At 35.5% G+C, this 20,163-nt stretch overlaps 3 protein-coding genes across 3 annotated transcripts; 1 reads left to right on the forward strand and 2 right to left on the reverse strand.

Annotated features, from left to right (window-relative positions):
- Positions 1–1,403: 1,403 nt before the first annotated feature.
- LOC114392925 (oleosin 1-like) lies at positions 1,404–2,380 on the reverse strand. Its single transcript, XM_028354184.1, has one exon. It carries the CDS (start codon positions 2,133–2,135, stop codon positions 1,665–1,667), a length of 471 nt encoding a protein of 156 aa, XP_028209985.1. The 5' UTR covers positions 2,136–2,380; the 3' UTR covers positions 1,404–1,664.
- A 1,810-nt stretch (positions 2,381–4,190) lies between these two features.
- On the forward strand, positions 4,191–8,552 carry LOC114392671 (translation initiation factor eIF-2B subunit delta-like). Its single transcript, XM_028353881.1, has 7 exons — positions 4,191–4,539; positions 4,668–4,799; positions 5,482–5,837; positions 6,058–6,802; positions 7,039–7,135; positions 7,223–7,277; positions 8,184–8,552. Exons 1-7 carry the CDS (start codon positions 4,326–4,328, stop codon positions 8,244–8,246), a joined length of 1,662 nt encoding a protein of 553 aa, XP_028209682.1. The 5' UTR covers positions 4,191–4,325; the 3' UTR covers positions 8,247–8,552.
- An 8,216-nt stretch (positions 8,553–16,768) lies between these two features.
- On the reverse strand, positions 16,769–19,768 carry LOC114394141 (arogenate dehydrogenase 1, chloroplastic-like). The gene is made up of 2 exons (XM_028355744.1): positions 18,468–19,768; positions 16,769–17,930 (listed from the first exon to the last, which is right to left on the reverse strand). Exons 1-2 carry the CDS (start codon positions 19,610–19,612, stop codon positions 17,003–17,005), a joined length of 2,073 nt encoding a protein of 690 aa, XP_028211545.1. The 5' UTR covers positions 19,613–19,768; the 3' UTR covers positions 16,769–17,002.
- Between the last annotated feature and the right edge of the window lie 395 nt (positions 19,769–20,163).

The raw sequence follows: 20,163 nt of genomic DNA on the forward strand, positions 1-20,163 counted from the left end.
ACTCGCTCTATGGTGGCTCACTCAAGCTTGAGGATAGAGACTTCCCAAGCTATTTATCTTCTCTCTCAAAGAGGCTCTTTCTCACTCTAAGAAGTGGATTCACTCTTTGTCTTGGATCGAATCACTCTACGACGGCTCACTCAAGCTTGAGGATAGAGACTTCCCAAGCTATTTATCTTCTCTCTCAGAGAGGCTTACTTATGCTTGAGGATAGAGACTTCCCAAGCTATTTATCTTCTCTCTCAGAGAGACTCTCTACTTAGATTTTTTAGGAATGAAGGATCCTACCCTTATTTATACTACTCCACCTCCACAATGAATAGTGGAGATTACTTGTATCCTAGGATGGAGACTAATTCTCTAGAATACTCCACACATTCTAGGAGTCTCTACACTCTTCTACTATCTTCCATACTTTTTCATAAGGTTCCAGAAGGTTCCACACATCTCTAGAATATTTCAGAGGTTTCCACATTCTTCCACAAGCTTCTAGAAAGTTCTACATTACTATAGAGTTCTTCAGGACGTTCTAGAAAATTCTACACTTTTCCAGAAAGCTCCAGAATTTTCTAGAACCTCTTCAATTAAGGAGGGATCCCGACAGTCTCCACACTCAGGGTCAGCTGAATGGATCATTCTTCTAGCTGACAGGGTTACTCGACCACGATAAATCAGTAAAAGAGGAAAGTATGTCTTTACTGATCAACAAATCAAATAAAGCTGAGATGAGATCACTTCAGATCGGCTATGAAACTATCACAATTAAGATAAACATTATATCATATCTAATTCAGGAAACTAAGCCCATGGACCCAGAACAATCGTTATATAACCAATCTCAGAATTCAGGTTACCAACTTCACTCTAACCTAATTGTGATAGATGCTTGTTTACCTCTACACCACCGACTTGAGCTACCCCGAAGAAGATTCTGCTAGCATCCACCGTGGATCGCCAAATGTTCATACCAAAAAATTGATAGAACCAACTTCACTCTAACCTAATTAATTGAGTAATTGTGATTCATTCTTCTTTATCTCTCGGCCAATTTTGATAGGAATACTAATTAACAATAAACTTGCTAGTACGTACGCTCCTTTAAGACACTGTTATCTCTTTAGCTAAAATTTATTAAACCCCATGTCTTGTTTAATTAATTTCTCTTATAATTTTGTAGTTGGCATTTTAACCACCATGTTAAAAACAGTTTTCCTCCCTCCCTTGTCTCCTTTTTTTTTTAATTTCTTTCTTTTTTATCCCATAGTTTATTATATCTACTATCTCTTTCTATTCCCTTCCTGCTTGTCTCTTTCCAGTTTCCACCAGGTTATATACACTTAGACATTGTGGAATCGTCATTTTCGTGAGAGAAAAAAAATTGTAAAGTCTTGAGCTCATTCTCGTACAAGACCAAAATTGTAACAAACAACTACATTTTTTCATTCAGAATTCTAAAACATAACGACGACGATAACCGACAGAAACAGAGCAAAATCAAAATACACGCGGCAGCAGAGCAACCAACCAACCCCGTAAGTCGATCGAGGAACAGACAGAATCACAAGAAACCAAAAAAAAAATAAAAAAGTTGACGGAATTTCAATAGTTGCACACCGTAAGTTGGTGGATATGACCCGATCCGATCTTAATCGGGTGGGTCATCCTCACGCGCCGGGAGCTGCATCTTTGACCTTACTCTGCAAATAGCCACCGTATTCTCTGGCGTAGTCTTTTACGTGGCTGGCGGTGTCGTAAATGCGACTCCGAGCGTAGTCAACCCGGTCCGAACCGGGCGGGTGGAGGCCTCTGAAGTAATGGTACATCCAAGACAGCACGGCCACGAGTGCAACGCCGAAACCGCACACGGACAAGAAAGCTGCGGTGACGATGAATAGAAAGGTGCCGGCTGGGACCCACACTGGGCTCGATACGATGATTAAGGGTAGGAAAAATATGAGGCCCAGGACGGCCCCAGCGACGGTGAGGCCCGTGAGGAGGAGCAAGACGGAGGCAGTTAGGAGGAGGGTTAAGATGCAGGCGAGCTGGGTTGAGTTGGGTCCCCGGTCTTGGAGTTTTCGGAGAAACGCGGCGGAGAGGGAGGGTGGTGGGGCGGTGGTTCTGTGGGCGTCCGCCATGGTTGGAGGTGTTGTGTGGGAGAAGGGAAGGGAGTGATTAAGGGAAAGATGGATCGAGATGAGGGAATGAAGGGGCCTGGAGTATCTAAAACGGACAGGTGTGGCGTGTGGGGTTGAGGGTGCTATTTTGGTGACATGCAAAGGGTTACGTGGAGGTGCTGGGATAGATCGTTGCTTCACACTCAGACTTTTTCTTCTTTTTCTCTCCAACCTCTCTCTATTCTCGCATTCTCAAACTCAACATCTCTGTGTTTAGTACTTTGCAATAGTATTAGACTCTTTTCAACATTTTTATTTTTTTTGTCTTTGAATTTAACTCATTTTCTTGTTGCTCTTTTATATTTGAAGTTATTTTCTTAGTCCACAAAATTCTTAGATATTCTTTTTAGTTTCTTAGTATGAGTCGAATAGAGAATAAAAAAACTCATAATTTGTAATAAATTTTAATGATCAGAATTTACAAACTTATTAACTATTTTAAAAACTATTTTTTTATTGACTTGACAATTTTAAACACCGAGAAATCCTATTTTAAAATTTAAAATAGAAAATTAATTGTTGATGGTAAAAAATCACTACAAATTCAAATTCTCTTATTCTTTATTTGCCTCACACTATAAAGAGACTTAAAAAAAATATTATATAAATTTCAAGAACTAAAAAAATTAATTTTAAATTTAAAAGACTAAAAATGAAATGAGCCAACTTTAAGAAACTAAAATCATATTTAAATTTAAACTAAAGAAGTAATAACAGCATGCACGAAAAATAAGTAATAACAACATGCACGAAATATTAAATTTATCAATATCAACTTCTTTTTTTTTCGTGAACCGGTATTAATGCAACATAGATAATTTTCCATTCTCATGTTTACGAGTTATACGAGCATGCTATCATGTCATTTCACTCATTTGTCACGAATTAAAACTTATATAAAAATATAATGGGATTCTTAAATAAATTTTGTTTACGAATAGGGTCGGCCTAGAGATAAAATAAGTAAAGTTTTAGGTCAATCAATTCTCATTAATTTCTATAAAGTAAAAAAGGTCTTATATTATGTTTATAAAAATACTACATATGTTAGTAAAAAATGTTTAATATATAATTTTCATTTAAAATAATAATTTCTTTTACAATTTATTTTAAATTTCATTTATCATTGCATTAGTGGTGTTTATAAAACATTATGATATAAGTGTGATTTTTCTCTAATATATTTCTTTCCTCGACAAATCAAATCAGTAAGTATTTCTAATTTTTTTAATCTAAACTAAATTTCTTATAGAAACGGGATATTCAAGATATATAGTCAAGAAAATTATTACAATCAAGACAGTAATGCTAATTAAGCCAATTTTTATATATTGTATATATCATCTAATCATTTTTTTCTGACACGAATATCCCTTGTCTGAGATTAAAAACTAATTCCATTTCTAATATTGTGTCTTTTACTAGTGTGAATAAATTTTGAACACAACTAAGATCATACACGAGATAGATTTTGTGCCAATCCTATGGATTTATCATCTATTTTTTATACCATTTATTTTAAAAAAAATTCTTATGAATGATAAATTTTTATTGAAAAATATATAAAAAATACTTTAAATATCATATCAAAAATTAATTTTGATTGGTTAACGATATGAAAGTATTTAACTCATTTTATTTTAGTAATTTAGCCTTTATTGATATGATAGTTGTATGAAAAAATTATGACATTCATTGCATATTAAAGTAGTAATAATAATTAATTTTCTTTAATTATGCATATTAGAATTGATTTACTAACCAAAATTAGATAATCAGTAACTTATCACTTTTCATTTTCATAGGACAATTTTACCTTTAAATATTTTTAAAATTTTTAAATTTTCTTTTAACTTAAGTTAACTTCTATCATTTTTATTATTAATTTTTTTTATTCTATCATTTTTTTATTAACGGTATTTAACTTCTATTTTTTTTATTATTTAAAAAATTTATCCCCTGGTAATAATAATAATAAAAGCCCGATTCCCGCCCCTAGCGCAATGAAATAACGGCCAGAAACCGAACGTGGTTACAACGCTACTCTTGAAACTGAAAAATCCTCCCAATTTTCCTAATGAACACAAACCCTAATTCCCCCCTTTTGATGATAACAGACCCTGAATTTTTAGTTAACTGAAAAACATCCTCATGGATGCACCACGTGTCTCTCGAGCAATCGGCGACCCCAAAATCCGCCGCGTTGGTTTCTTCGCTTCAGATTCTTCCGCCACCGATTCTCTCATGATCCCGTCGCCACGTCATCGCTCCATTCCGGTTCCGCCGACGCACCCTTCCGGAGATCGCCACGTGGCATCCGGGAGCTACGATCCCACGGAATACCCAAAACTCGCTACTGGCATTGGTAAAATTAATTGAATATGAATTATCATTTATTTGTTTATTGTGGTCGTGCTCGTGCTCGTGCATGATTCGTGAATTATACTCCTATCATTGAGGATTATTCACGTGCGTTGTTCTTTCTAATATTAGAAAAGAGAGGGGAGGAAGAGGAAGAGAAAGAGGTTCTGCAATCAAGCTTAAAGCCGTTGAAAGCAAAAACTACCAAGGCTGAGAGACGGGCCTTGCAGGAGGCACAGAGAGCTGCTAAAGCTGCTTCTAAAGGTTGTTTAGGTTTTGTTTGTAGTAATTGCTATTTATTCTCTCCCTTCATCACTAATTTTATAGGCATGATTGATTGATTAAATATATATGGTTACTAATTTAGAATTCAGATGCTGTATTTGTTGATCCATCACGTGTGATTGTGTAAAACTACTTGCTGCTTAGACCTATGCAGTAATATTCTAGGTGGGCTTCGATTAGCATTCCCAGCATGCCATTTGCACCCCGACCAGTAGCATTGGGGGTGCCTCCCCATTCTACCACTTTTTTCACACACAAAAAAGTTTTTTAAAACTATAAACTTTAGCATGTTATATTGGACTATTCTTATTTTCTTATTGAAATTTTAGATTGATGTTATCATTGTTATGAATATGGATTGTGAAGTCTATGATTATGTTACATAATTTCAGTTAAGTTTTAAAAGTGGTTGCTATTTTTGGTTTCATATATTTGAGGGCATCATTTTTTTCTCTGTTCCTTTGTTTTATGAAAGTATTTGATGAAAATCGATAAATTATATTAAGTTTGCATTATATACTGTGTTTGGCCGTGAAAGAGATAATATGAAATTCTGTGTTAAATAGTTCAGTTGCCACAATCAGGAACTTGAAATACTTGGTTTCGCTTCATATAGTTTGTGTAGTTGTGCTTATAGTTTTGGTCATTGTTCTGTTTCCAGACGAGGGAAGTAAAGCAGTTGCTGAATCTGGTCGAGGCACCCCAGGTAAAAGTACAAAGCAGTCTTCACAAAAGAAAGGTGGTCCTTCCTGTGTGTCTCCAGTGGCCACTGATAAGAATGCAGGAAATCGTCCTCTGGATAAAGATAGGAAAATGGATGCTCCTTCTCCGCGAATGCAATTTGATGACAAAAGCCGATTGGAAAAGGCTAGAAGATGTGCAGTAGTCAATCCAACTGAATCTAGAAACAAAGTTGAATTATTTCAGCATTTGCCTCAGTATGAATACGGAACTCAGCTTCCTAATCTTGAATCAAAGTTTTTCCAAATTGGTTCAGTGCATCCTGCTGTATTTGAGGTACTCTTTTTTGGAAATAATGCACATGGCATCTCTTTGTTGACCAGGACAGTTACATATGTGATCTGAAGATGAATGTTGCCATTATAAATAAATTATTCTGTTTATTGACAATAGTTCATTATTTATGGTTGCATATCTTTGCTCTGTTGTCCCTTTAACTATTAATAACAACTCAGATATGGACCATATGGCGCTCATTGTCTTATTTAATTTTCAGGTTGGACTGCGTTATTCAGCAGGAGATATATCAGGGGGTAATGCTCGTTGTATTGCAATGCTAAGAGCATTTCAAGATGCCATTAGAGATTACTGCACACCACATGAAAAGGTCCTTGTTAGGGATTTAGCTTCAAAAATCAGTAGTTATGTATCTTTCTTTACTGAATGTAGACCACTTTCTATGAGCATGGGAAATGCAATTAGGTTTGTAAAGAGTCGTATTGTCAATCTGACTTTAAATCATTCGGAGTTTGAGGCAAAAACAACCCTGTGTTCTGATATTGACCGGTTCATAAATGAAAAAATAATTCTTGCTGATAAGGTGATTGTCCGACATGCTTTTACAAAGGTTAAGGATGGGGATGTTCTTCTCACATATGGATTGTCATGTGTTGTTGAGATGATTCTTTTATATGCCTATGAGCAAGGTAAAAAGTTCCGTGTGGTGGTGGTAGATTCACGACCTAGGCTTGAAGGTCAGGCCTTACTTCGTAGGCTAGTGGCTAAGGGCCTGAGTTGCACATATACTCATATAAATGCTGTTTCTTATATCATGCATGAGGTCACACGGGTTCTTCTGGGAGCTTCTGCAGTTTTGTCTAATGGAACTGTATATTCAAGGGTTGGGACTTCTTGTGTTGCAATGGTCGCTCATGCCTTTCATGTTCCTGTATTGATCTGTTGTGAAGCATATAAATTTCATGAAAGGGTGCAACTGGATTCAATATGTTCTAATGAACTAGGTAATTTTGTTATATCAGCTTGTTAATGTTACATTTTCACTTCAGTATAAACTATCTTTATGTCTCAAGATTAGGATGGGATATTTTTTATTGCTATCAAGTATTGTTTATGCGGGAAAATGTGGCATCTTGCTCCCAATTCTATTGACTTCAAGCGCTTCTAAATGTGGTCTTAATACATGCTCTCATATTTTTGTAAAGGAGTTGTCCGTCGATAAACTTGAAATTGCTTGCAGGTGACCCAGATGCTATTGCCAGGGTTCCTGGACGAATGGATGTCAGTTATCTTAGCAATTGGGCCAGTGAAGATAATTTGAGGCTTTTGAATTTGATGTAAGCTTAAGTTATTTCATTTGTGTGAACACCTTATCCCCCCAAGAAAAGAAGAAAAGATTACCACTGATTTTATTTCACTGACAGGTATGATGCTACTCCTTCAGATTATGTCTCGGTTATTGTGACAGATTATGGCATGGTAAGTTAATTATTGTTTAAAGTTTTGATGGTAGTGCTGGGTGAGACTGGGTCATCAGTCATCACTTAGTAGTTAGTACACTATTTAGCTTTCTAAATCTGTATTTGTTAATGGCTTCATCTTTACATATATATTCTTTAATTAATCAATATCCTTGGCTTGTTTTCTGTACTTATTAGCTGCATTTTTAGAATTCTGTTTATTTTTCCTGGAATTTTTTGTCTATATACTTTTTGTACTTAAATTATGTTCTCCTTTTCGTTTGGAAAGAAGGGGTTGGAGGGGGAGTTAGATCCATACGTATGAAAATTGAAGTTTTATCCCTACATGCTCTTCATGACATCTGAATTTTTCTCCTTTCCACTTAAATAAACTCATATATTATAAATTTTAGTTATCGTTCTTTAACGTGAGCGGTTATACCCTCTTTTTCTATGACACATGACTTCACTATTATTTATTACTTTTTTATATTTTTTTAAAATTCTCCAATTATTAATTGCTGTCAAATTTTTCCTTTTAAATTAATGATTCTCTGTTGCACTCAAATTTTATATTACCTTTTTTTGTTTTATATTAAAATCTTCCCTTTTTGTCTCAAATCACGACTACTTATACTCTCGGTCGTCTCTATCAATTTTTTAATATAGCTTTTTCCCAAGTTTAAGTTATTTATATTTTTATTTAGTTGAATTAAATTATGCATATTTTTTATACTTTGAAATATTTGCATAAATGAAAAAATATTCATACAATACACATGATACTTAGTATCCTTTTTTATTTTTTTCTAGTTGGACGAAGCTTAATATTGGGAAAATTGTCATCTCCTACTCTTTTAATTCATGCTTTTGCATAACTACCAGTTTCACAATATTCTATTTACTCTTCTTGTTGATGTTACAGCTCCCTCCTACAAGCGTGCCTGTAATAGTACGTGAATATGGACGAGAGCATTTGTTGATGTAGATATAGAGAATGCAGAAAGTGGTGTTAACAGCCCTGCAATCGATCTAGATAAATGGAATTTTTTATATACTCGAAATTTTAGTTAGTTGTTAAATGTGTGTATCAGCAATTGCCTATTAATTTGTTTTCTGCTAGCTGTTTGATCGAGTCTTTAGGACGGTTTATTTTTTTTGTTACTTAGTCGCCGTTATGTTAGTGGCTATTGTTTAGAAAGTTAGTTATTGCTTTTATGATTTCTTTTAGTTATAAAAATTTCTATTTAAACAAATTATTATTCAATAAAAAGTGGGTATTCATCTCCTTTCATTCTGAGTTGCGTTTATTATCCTACATTAATGAATGTTTTTAGGGTTTCCGCTCCCAGCAATGTCGAAGATGCACTTACTTTCAGTTATATAATGAATTATTTATACTCTTTTTAGTCCAGAAAGTTGTCAGCGTTATAATAACAGTTGCTGTCAATGAATAACAGGATCCTAGGGCATTGAGCATACAATAGATAATTTGTTATAGAGTCATATTCTGTACAAGCCATCGATTGGTTGGCTATATTTGTATTGGCACTTGGCAGCATGCCGGAGCTGAGATAGCCACTTAGAAGTCACAATAATATGATAACTGTTTATTATCATTTACTATTTAACTGTCATTTTTTTTCACATATTGTGTCTTTTCAGTTATGGTGCTGCATCCAAACAAACAAACAATAATAATAAAGGGACATTTTTTGTTTCATTTTTGCAAAGTGAAAGGGCACTGCTTTAAAATCCTTAGCCTTCTCGGTAAGTTTAATAATGCAGCCCCAGTTTCAACGGTAGCACAAACATACGTTTTCTTGGTGTGGACTGTGGACACAAATCAAGCAGACACAAAATGGGGAGAGTTCCATCGTCAAGTTGCATATTTGATTTTTCTCTGGTTAGCAATTTCCAGAATTCAGAACTGTACAACATAATTATATTAATATGATACAACAAGTACTTAAGAACAAAACACGCACCAGTTACCCCTTCTAAGTTGAAGTGGCAATGGGCCGAAGTCAAGATATAATCTAACAGTGACAGTAACGATGCCTGTTGATTATTTAGTGCCACCATCTTCTATCACTATCTTTGCTTCTTGTCAGAACTTGAAGGACTATTGTCTGTTGCAGCAGCTGCAGCTGCCAATTCCATCAACCGCTCATAATCTATCTCAGTTGATTTAAACTTAAACTTGATGCCAACCTGAATCCATGACTTGATACAAAGAATAGCTTGTGTGCTATCATGTGACATACAGATTCTTTGCTTGTCAATTTCATCACCCTTGCCACAGAAAAGTTCTTCAGGCACAACTGAAGTTGCCTGCACAGCCAGGAAATCTCTAGCCATCACAGATAGTCGAGGGTAGCGTGTACTGTTGACCTTCCACCACTCTAAGACATCTGTTGGTATTGGAGCTGGAGCCTCTGATAGGTACTGCGTAAGCTCATCAGTGGCAGAGCTCATGCTTGTCCTTCGCTTCTTGCGTGCTATTTCCTCAGCAAAGGAAACACTTCCTCCATCTTCAATTTCTTGAGCATTGTATCCAGAACTCATGGATGAGAAATGGCTGGCTGAATAATTTCTTATAAAATGGGTTCTTGCTTCATCCAGAAAGTTTTCTGAGTTTAAACTATCAGGGATCAGGTCTCCCTTTATTCGAGGATCAAGAATTGCTGTCATATAAGTAAATATGTTGCAAACTTGATTAATATAATTTCTGGCTTTTTTAGCCATTTCTTCTGCAGCATTTTTTAGCCATTCTGGGCTGAGCCGTGATTCTCTGAAGGAAGTAATTGTTTCTGAAATGTGATCCACGAAGAAAAGGACAAGCCCAACCATTGGCACCTTACTTGTGCAGATGTTGTTTGTGGTTTTGTAAAATGGTTCAAGATATTGATGCATGATGCTAACTGCACTTTTGTCAGAAGATCCCAGCAGCATCCTACTGCCTAACACTTCCTCGTATTTACGAATAACAGCATCCACTGATTTACCTGCCTGCACCATAAAATATATACATTATTTTGTAACTGCTCCGTTGTTCTGATTTTGATAGCAATAGCAATGGCATGCATGAGATGCATCACAAATTCAAAAGATATGTTAATATATTCTTACACTCAATTCACATGAGTGACGTTTAATATATTCAACTCAATTCACACTAGTGACGTAACATGCTACATTGTTGTAGTAAACAAATTGAAATCAGATCAACATCAACACAGGCTGAATTCATCAGCAAAATAAAAAAATTCTTACAGTTATTAGACAAGCAAATATGGGACACTTCAAGCACAAAAAGCCATTCCAAATCCAAGTTTTGTCTAGCAGTACCTTTTCTTTTATGATTCTTATGCTAATTAACTAAAGCCATTGGAAATATAAAGGCCTACCTTGCGAACAAGATCAAGCATTTGGTAGTTTCCACTCCACCTTGCTGAAACATCAAGAGGAAATTTCCAAATACCTTCTTGATAAGCTGTGGATAATTGAATAAAATCCTCAGAGATCACTGGTGAGGCGTTTAACTCTATTGCAAACTCCCGTATCTTAGAAATGACTTGTTTTGCGGATCTCAACCCATCATCTATTATCGCATTCAAAGTTCGAGCAGCACAGGGAATATAACAGAACGGCCCTATTTTCTGACCATCCAAGTCCTCTTTCAGAGTATGGCAGGCATGCATGGCACTTGTACTATTATCATGGGTACAGGACAGGATTCTGTTTTCAATATTGTAAAATTTAAGAACTTTTATGAGGGAACGATAGATCTCTGCACCCCCACATGGATAGGGTATGCGACAGATATCAAGAAGCAACTTCTGGAAGCACCAGTTTTCGTCGATCCACTGACATGTTACACTCATATAGTAGATCTGTTCAAAGGAGGTCCAGAAATCAAGTGTAATGGATACTTTGGAAGAAACCTGCTCCAACAACGCTCTTACATCTTCCCTCATGCTTCTGAAAACTTCATCAAGTACAGTTCTATACTTGTCACTTGGCCACAGTTGTATTGATGGATTTAGAAACTTGTAGGAATTCACGAGCCACTTCTCCTCCAGAGTTGAAGGAGGGAGAGAAGCTAAAACAAGCCACCTAATGAGCAACCAATTTAGATGATCATAATCCACCTGGTTTGCTTTTCCATGAGGCTGGGACTTCTTAACCACAGTGACAGGTCGTGCTGCTGCATTGCTGACAGCTTCCCCTGACTTGTCATAACCTGGATGACGATTAGCAAGATGCCTTCCCAAATTGCCTTCATGAACAAAGGAACTTTAGTGAATGGATGTGCAAGGAAGAACAATTACTAGGGACAAAAATATTTGTAACCAAGAATGCTACAATTTAAAATTGAGCAAGCTTCATATAAACCGAAATAAGAAAATAAAAGGGCAAATACAAAACAGTTAACTTGATGAAATGCCAAAAGCTTGCAATCTTTACATAACAAAGTTCCATTAACAATGGGTTATGATGGATTATGATACCTAAGTGGTGAAAAGATACAGAAAGTAATGAAGAGTTAATTAAAGATGAGGCAGAAAGTAACCTGTGGCGGTTGCAATGGAATAGCTCTGTCCACAAAACTTGCATCTCCGAGTCTTACCATCAGCAGCTGTCTCAAAGAACTTCAAATACACTGATGTCATTGTTTTCTTTCTTGGCTTCAGTGAAGTAACAGGAGCTGGCTTATCTGAACAGCCCAGCCCAATATTTACAGGATCCATGTTTGAAATGAGTGCCACCTCCATCATGGATTTTTGGTCGTCTACTCATAAGAAAAAAGAAAAAACTTAGTCTCATAGAAAATGAAGTTTATGTTACAGTTAGAATGCTGAAAACCAGGTCTATTTCTTTGGAGTTTAATTTTTCATACACTGTCAATGTGAATTTTTTTTCACACAATCTATCAACCAATAAAAAATCAACATTGGCATGACTTTTAAAGTAGTTATTGTAATAGTCAATATACTTATCATTTATTAGTGTGAAAATTTCCTTACACTATTTACTAATTTGTTTGATCACATGCTGGAACTACAGTTCACAGACATCAATTGATTGATTCCTTGTTGCTACTTGCACAATGAAGCAATACAGTAAGCTTCAACAGCAAAATTACATGAACAAGTTTAAATTTTGTTGATAGTGTTTGTGTATATAGTATATACCTTTGTAAGTAGTTCTGTAGTGATTGTTAAGACCAGCACCAGCACCACCCCAGTCCATGTAATTAGCATCACCAACCGTCACCTGTCTGATCAGCAACAAACACAGCATAAGCATATATTTCTAACTTCTAAGTGTTGTGTTGTATGTTGTTAAAATAAGGAACTGGGCATACATACCCGTGAGGGAGAGTTGATGAGACTCATAATTCAATTTTGGCGGAGAATTGAATTGCGATTAGAGAGAGAGAGAGAGAGAAACGATTGAAGCTGAGGAAGATCGGCGTGGAGTGGATCTGAGCCGAGAGAGAGAGAGAGAGAGAGAGAGCGCGGCGTGGCTGAAGTGAAGGTAGATGAGATCTGGGGTTTTTAGTTTTTTGTTGCTAACACGGCTTCGCTTCGCTAGAGCCTAAGAAACTATTTTCTTTTCAATTATTATTATTACTGTTATTTTCTAGAAGAGAAAAACAACGGAATGAGTTGAGTTAGCCATTGGTGTCTACACCAGCTAGCTTTGAGCTTTCACCTAAGCCCAACGTCAGTCACCTTAGTTAGTCGGCTTCATTTTTTTACTTTTTTAAATTTGGGCCCTTTTCTTCCTCTTCCCTAGCCCAGTGTATACTATAGCAGTATAGCCCACCACTTTCCTTTTCCCACTCCCTCACTCTCATGTTTCCCTCACTTCAGCTGGCCTCTATATATTAGAGAGGCCACCATAAAGTTAGGCTTAAATACATTTTTCATAATTGTAATTTAATATTTTTTATTTTCATTTCTTTAAAAAAATTTCTTCATTTTAGTCTTTTCAAGATGTGATTGTTTTGTTTTTCATCTTTAAAATATTGTAAATTGTGTTTTGAACAATAAAATAAAATATTTTGAGTATTTTGAACCGTGAAAAAAATACTATTTAAAATACTTTAAGGACAAAAAATAAAATAATTACTATTTTTAATGATTAAAAAAATATATATAAACAAAAAATGTATTTAAACCTAAAAGTTATTAGGCGATTGGATAAGATTTTTTATAAGTATTTTTAAGAGAAAAAATAAACAAAAAAATAAAATAAACTCTTCATTAGTTAAATGTTAGCTAATTTGTAGAAGTATTATTCTTACCTAACATATGCACATAAAGAAAGAAAATAAAAAAAGGAAATAATTCCATATACTTGAGAGAGATTTCTTTTAGGTATTTGTCTGTGAAATGTATATTTGAAAGATAGAAAAAAGAATATTAAAAATGTATAAGTAAGAAAGTGTCAAGAATGAAACACTCACTTTACAAGTTGTGCATTCTAACTTATAGTAGAATAATAGATGTTTGGGCTGTGTAATTTTTTTTTTAGAAAGAAAAACTAAAGCGATCCATTTTTTAACCTTAACAAAGCAAATTTTTATTAAGTGGATTGTTTTTACTTTTTTTTTTAAATGATTTAGCTTGATTCAATTTGATTATTCATTTTATACTCATGGATTATTTTTTAAGAATCAAATCAAACCAAATCTCTTATAAAAGCATATTGTTTAACATAACCGTTTTTATAAAAACAGTTTGATTTAACTTTTTTTCCAGAATGATTTTATTCAATTTTAAAATAATTTGATTAATATTTTTGCACACCATAGTAGATGTGATAAGTTAAATTACTTAATTCCCTTGTTTTTACACATTACTTTTTTAATAAAAATATTTAAGTCATTATATATATATATATATATATATATATATATATATATATATATATATATATATATATATATATATATATAATAACTCTTAAAAAGTTACTTCTTATATTACTTCTTATTTTTTTAATCTAATGGTTATAAAAAGTAATTCCTTGACAACTAGGATTATCAATCAAATATAACTTTCATAATTTTGCATACATATATAATAAAAATTTCATTTTTATTGATGGGGTATCTTTGATCTGAGCATTTTATACTTATTGGTGACTTTAGTTTTTCTATGTGGTCCTCGATAGAATTTTAGTTGTGCCTTTATGTGTAGATTATAGCCCCAAGCGGTATATGAGGTGGATATCTTTTGGTATACTATTGAGGTTAATTTCATTGTCACTGCCTTGAATTTTGGTCATTTCATTGCTTGGTACACAGTAGAAAACTGACATTATTCTTCAAATATGCCCTGTGGTAATGTTAACACAAGATCCTTCAAACAATATAGGTACAAACAACCAAACTATACCAAGGCTAATTGTACTCTCTTTTTTTGTGTATCTATGGCTGGCGAATATAAATTATAAGAAATTGAAAGAAAAATTAGATTATGGCTTGACTTGGTGTCTCAGTCAGTTTCAAAATATGCTTGAAGTGTTGATCTTTCCTTTCATCTTCTCCTTGACCTCCTTAATCTACAAATAATTGCAATCGTATCAAGGCAAATCCGGTATTTTATCTTTGGTTGAGGGTTATCAGGAACTCTACAATGCATCAACGTTAGAAACTTCAATTGGGTAGTCATTGTGCTTTCTCAATCCTCAATTACTTCATAAAGAAAACACAATTCTCCTATTAGCTAAAACTCATGTGAATCCGACTAAATATGTGGGTCTCATTTCCTGTTTAGTGAGTCTCTTCCCCATACTAATGAGATTCACATAAATTTCAATTAATAAAAAAACGTGTTAAAAGTGATGTATATTTATACTTAACCAGCACATGAAAATGATAATAAACACGTGAAATCTAAGTAAAACATATTCTCTTTGATCTCAAATATAAAAAAAGTTCAATTAATTTTACCTTATTTAATGTTACTATCTCTAAACTTCTCTTCATTTATTAATTTTTGATTAAAATTAATACAATTAAATGTAATTAACTAATTTTCTTAATTAATTTGTCATTTTTTCCCCTTATATTTGAGACTAGAGGGAGTATTCCCCTTATCCTTGGGACGTGTACAGATAATTAATCTAACACGTTGACAAACAGTAATGGTGAGATAGATTTTTAGGAAACTTACTGTAATCTAGATATGTGATTCTGTGAAAAGTCCGTGTTTGTTGAACTGTCTAAGACTCCCACCATTGGACTCAGTGGGGACGCACGAGGCTCCTTCAGCTTGATGGCAAGTACTCTAAAGTTAAAGTAGTTAGCCAAGCTGTGCAATATGAACAAAAACAGAGCTTAATTTGAGTTCTGAGATTTAGTAATGCACTGTACAAAGTTAGATAGGAAACAAATTAGCAATATTCAAACCAGACAAAATTCAATGCATTTAGGCATCTGATTATGACAAACTAGGGCGAATGAAGGAATGTTTCAGATGTAGTTGAATAGCTTCTGTAACTGTAATTGGTGGAGGCAACGCTTCAAATTATCTTACACAAATGTATCTATCTTTGGCAAGACAACTTATGATATGAAATTATGAGTACTTCTTTATCTTCCTAATTAACTAATATATGTTTAATGTTTTAGGAACAAGGGATCGATAAAATATTACATGGGTAGGCAACAATAATTTCCGAACGCAACTTCAACTTGGGTGCTGCTGTCATGGGGAATGTCAACTTCAAAGTGGGGCCCGAAAGCTTTTCACATTTTCTGATCACCATTAAGAAAACACGTGCAAGTGCCAAGGTTTTCAGTGACCAATTTCTGAAGCTCATTGGCAACAGCACTCTCCTTTTGATGTTGAGCAGAATCAAGATTATATCATCAACCCAGGTCCCACAAATCTCGTGTTGTAGAGTGATTCCAGGAAGAATAAAAAAGAATAGCAACGCCAGAACCAGAATCCCTTTCCATGTGATAAATGAATAAGTAATAGAAGATGACCTTTGATCACAACCTCCATCTTTTCCCCATACCAAATCCATTGCACCTTGAATTTAATCAACATTCAAACACACTAATCTGACTATAATGACAGTTAAATTCAACTTGAATTAGAAGTACAAGTACCCACATATTTAGTGATGTTTCCTAGGTTTCCTGTTTCAATTTTCTAAGTTCTTTTGTACCAAGGCATTCAGTACCAGTATTATACATGATCATACTAGTTTAAAGGATCGTATTCAACTTTTGGATGGATAACGACGAAGTAAATATTTGTTTTCTTGAATCATTCCTAGAGTAATCAAGCTCTCAGTTAAAGATTTTATATATTCATAACTCTATTGCACTAATTGAATATCTCTCTTTAGATGCAGAACTTTCTAATATACATTCATTGCCATAAATAACAATGGAATACAAAATATGAACGTGCAAGCTCCCTCAAGTGTTGATCCAGCAAGATAGAAATGGGAAGTAAAATGAATTGAAAAATCAAAATATCTGAGAATTAAAAATATAATATCCAAAATTTCAAAATCATTTTTGTTTCATCTCAATCAAGCAGATCAAAATAACTTTAAGAAATCTAGTATGAACTTTTAGAAATGACATTCATTTAAACCAACTAATAAAATAAGCAAGACCCACAATAATTACAAATGAGAGGCAAATCTGGGAAATCAATTTCATTTAGTGTCCACGGACCACAGTATTAGAAAAAGATGACCCTACATTTATTTATCTTCAGATATCTTAGGCAACATACGCCTTTCTGGCGAGTCATGGAGTTTTTCTTCATGTTTAAATACTTGCTGTCGGTAGAAGCCATGCAGACGATCAAAAAGCTGCTTCTTCACAGACTCAAAAGCCAGATCAAATCTTTCTAGTTGCTCCATGGCATTTCTATTATACAAGAACAAACCATAGTATAGATCAAAACTATCTCCAGCAGTATTTTCCACCAAACTCAACAAAGTCTCATAGCCCTTTGTGTCAATTGGCGTTCCCTCCAATTCCAGTTTTTCTAAAAATCTTCCGGTAGTATGCGTGATAAATTGTGATCCAGCTGCATGCCAATCATGTTCAGCACATGACATTTCAACCATTCGGCACCCTTCACTAGCAAAAATGTCAAGAAACTGATCACACCGTGATGATCTTGATTCATCTATTCCTATTCTAACTTTATCAAAAACAAAAGCAAGACCATTCCACCCATTTTTTCCACTCTCTGGCCCAAACATAGGATGAGTGCAGAGAATATCAAAATTACGCGGCAAATGCTGAAGAAACAAGTTTCTAGGAAATTCTTTGACAGAAAGTACATCAACAAACAGAGTACTTCTCTTCAATCTTTGCACGGGCAATGATTTAAGAACTTTCTCGGTGGAAAGGATTGAAGTGCAAAGTAAAATCACTTCTGGGTGTTGTTCACAAAGATCGTCAATGTTATTGAAATATGAAACCCCCAATTCCTGAGCCACGAGAGAGTAATCTGATCTAGAGTATGCCAACACTCGATGACCATGACGCACAAAAGTTTTCGCAAGAAACTGACCAAAGTTGCCAAAACCAACAATCGCAATCTTGAGCTTGGAGTTGTCATCAGACTGGTTTGCATCATTTGACTTGTAGTTGTTGAGTTTAACAACATCACCAGATCTGAAGATTAGCATAAAATGTAACTATAAATTAGACTTGATCAGAAAGACCAATCCGAAATAAAACAAAAAACTAAAATAGTAGAAATCATAACAAAAATAGCAGTTTTAATCCTCCCTACAAACTGTTATTATTTATTAGCAACATTGCTAGAACAATCTTCAGCTCTGTTACATCACGTAAAGATTAAGACAATTCAAAACAAGAAACAGCAGAAATCATAACAACAAAGCTAAGTTGCCCTTACATACCCCATAAAAGCAAAAAAGTAAAAAAAAAAAAAAAAAAAACAAATTCATGTGCCCATAATGTACTAAAAACCATTAAGATTAGAGTAAAACAGTCTACACATTATCATTCAAGAGTGTCAAAGGTTTTTATAATGTCATTCATTCACAAATTATCATCCACCATAAGCTTGTTAACTTTCACGATTACTATCTTAATTGGTAAACAGTACAAAACATTTAACGCCAATGGTGCACAGAAATTAAGCTCATTTGATTATATAGTAAGCCTTTTAAAACAAGCAAACACCTCAGATCTTCGGAGGGCAGTGACAGCAGAGGTGCAGCAGCAGATCCATTTTGACCGTTCTTGAGCAGCAGTTGATGGACATATTCATCAGGCAAACTCTGCACCTTCCCAATTCCAGCATTATCCGACAAGTGCTCTCTAACAACATCATGCAAACGCGCCATGAGCTGTTTCCTCAAGTCCTCGAAGGCGAAATCCAACCTCTCCAGCATCTCCAGCGAGTTCTTATTATACATAAACAATCCATAGAACAGATCAAAGCTGTCCCCGCAAGTGTTCTCCACCAAATTCAACAACGACTCGTAGCCTTTGGTGTTAATCGGAGTTGACTTTACGGTCAGCATCTCCAAAACCCTACCAACGGTGTGCGTTATGAACTGCGACCCGGCCGCCAACTTGTCGTGATCGGCGCAGCTCATCTCCACCATCCTGCAACCTTCTCTGGCGAAAATTCCGAGGAATTTCTCGCAGCGCGCGATTCGGCGGTCGTCGTGGGCGCCGATTCGGACCTTCTCGTAGACGAAGGGGAGGCCGGTCCAGGCGCGTGGGGCGCTCTGGGGGCCGAACATGGGGTGAGTGCAGAGAACGTCGAAATCGGGGGGGAGCGCGTGGAGGAGAAGGTTTTTGGGGAATTCCTTGACGGAGAGGACGTCGACGAAGAGTGTGCTGCGTTTGAGGCGCTGGAGGGGGAGAGTGAGGAGCACGCGCTGGGTGGAGATGATGGAGGAGCATAAGAGGATGACTTCGGGGTGTTCTTCGCAGAGGTCGTGGGGGTTTTGGAAGAAGGTGACGCCGAGTTGTTGGGCCGAGAGAGAGTGGTCGGAGCGGGAGTGGGCCAGGATGGTGTGGCCCTGCCGGACGAGGGTTTGGGCCAGGAACTGCCCGAAGTTGCCGAAGCCCACGATGGCGATCTTCAGCTTCTGGGCGTCGTGGAATTGTTGGGCCATTCTCGACTCGTAGTCGAATGGCTGGGCCGCGTCGATGGCGCGAATACGGAGGGCTCTGTAAGAAGAATGAAAGCTGTTTGTGTTTGGAGCGGAGAATAATGAGAAGGAGTGGGAGAGGGGCACGCGTTTGAGGCGCCGGAGAAGAGTGGAAGGCAATGAGGGCTTCAGTGGCGGCGCCTGAAAGGTGGAAACAGCCATTGTTGTTGCTGCTGACGGCGACGCCGACGGAGTTGAATCGGCGGAGATAGTGTACGTAAGTGGGGTTCACGGCCACATTACAAATAGTAGTAGTACTTTTTTTTAACTTCTACGCACTTGCATGTAACACGTTTTAAATCTTTTTTTTTTTTTGTCTCACTTATTGTGACAAATGTTTCTTTTAAATCAACTTGATTCTTCTATTAAATCATTATACTAATCTTGTCAACTTAGCTGAAATTAATATCACTAATGGAAAAAAATAACAGTAGACCTATTTTAGTTTAGTTTGATAAAGACATTTTAAATAACTAGCCACTTTGGGGTGATTTTGAGGGTTGAATTTTTAAAAATCACAGTAAGTTTTTAGTTTTGGAAAATTTTAAAATCAGTTTTTTAAATGTGGTTGGAGAAAAATAATGTGACTAGTTTTAGTTTTTTTTCTTTCAGTTTTTAGTTTTAAAATAGATTCATTTGAAAGGTTTCAAATTATATTAAAACTAATTTAATAATATTTTTATTTGATAATAACAATGACAACAACAAGTTAA

This window comes from Glycine soja, chromosome 17 (assembly GCF_004193775.1).
Source record: "Glycine soja cultivar W05 chromosome 17, ASM419377v2, whole genome shotgun sequence".
Classification (NCBI taxonomy): Eukaryota; Viridiplantae; Streptophyta; class Magnoliopsida; order Fabales; family Fabaceae; genus Glycine; species Glycine soja.

Coding starts and splice junctions, on each gene's coding strand:
- LOC114394141 (XM_028355744.1), bottom strand. CDS start 19,612: ATGGCTGTTTCCACCTTTCAGGCGCCGCCACTGAAGCCCTCATTGCCT. Junction 17,931..18,467: donor CTGCCCTCCGAAGATCTGAG/GTGTTTGCTTGT, acceptor GCTAATCTTCAG/ATCTGGTGATGTTGTTAAAC.
- LOC114392671 (XM_028353881.1), top strand. CDS start 4,326: ATGGATGCACCACGTGTCTCTCGAGCAATCGGCGACCCCAAAATCCGC. Junction 4,800..5,481: donor TGCTAAAGCTGCTTCTAAAG/GTTGTTTAGGTT, acceptor TTCTGTTTCCAG/ACGAGGGAAGTAAAGCAGTT. Junction 5,838..6,057: donor TGCATCCTGCTGTATTTGAG/GTACTCTTTTTT, acceptor TTTAATTTTCAG/GTTGGACTGCGTTATTCAGC.
- LOC114392925 (XM_028354184.1), bottom strand. CDS start 2,135: ATGGCGGACGCCCACAGAACCACCGCCCCACCACCCTCCCTCTCCGCC.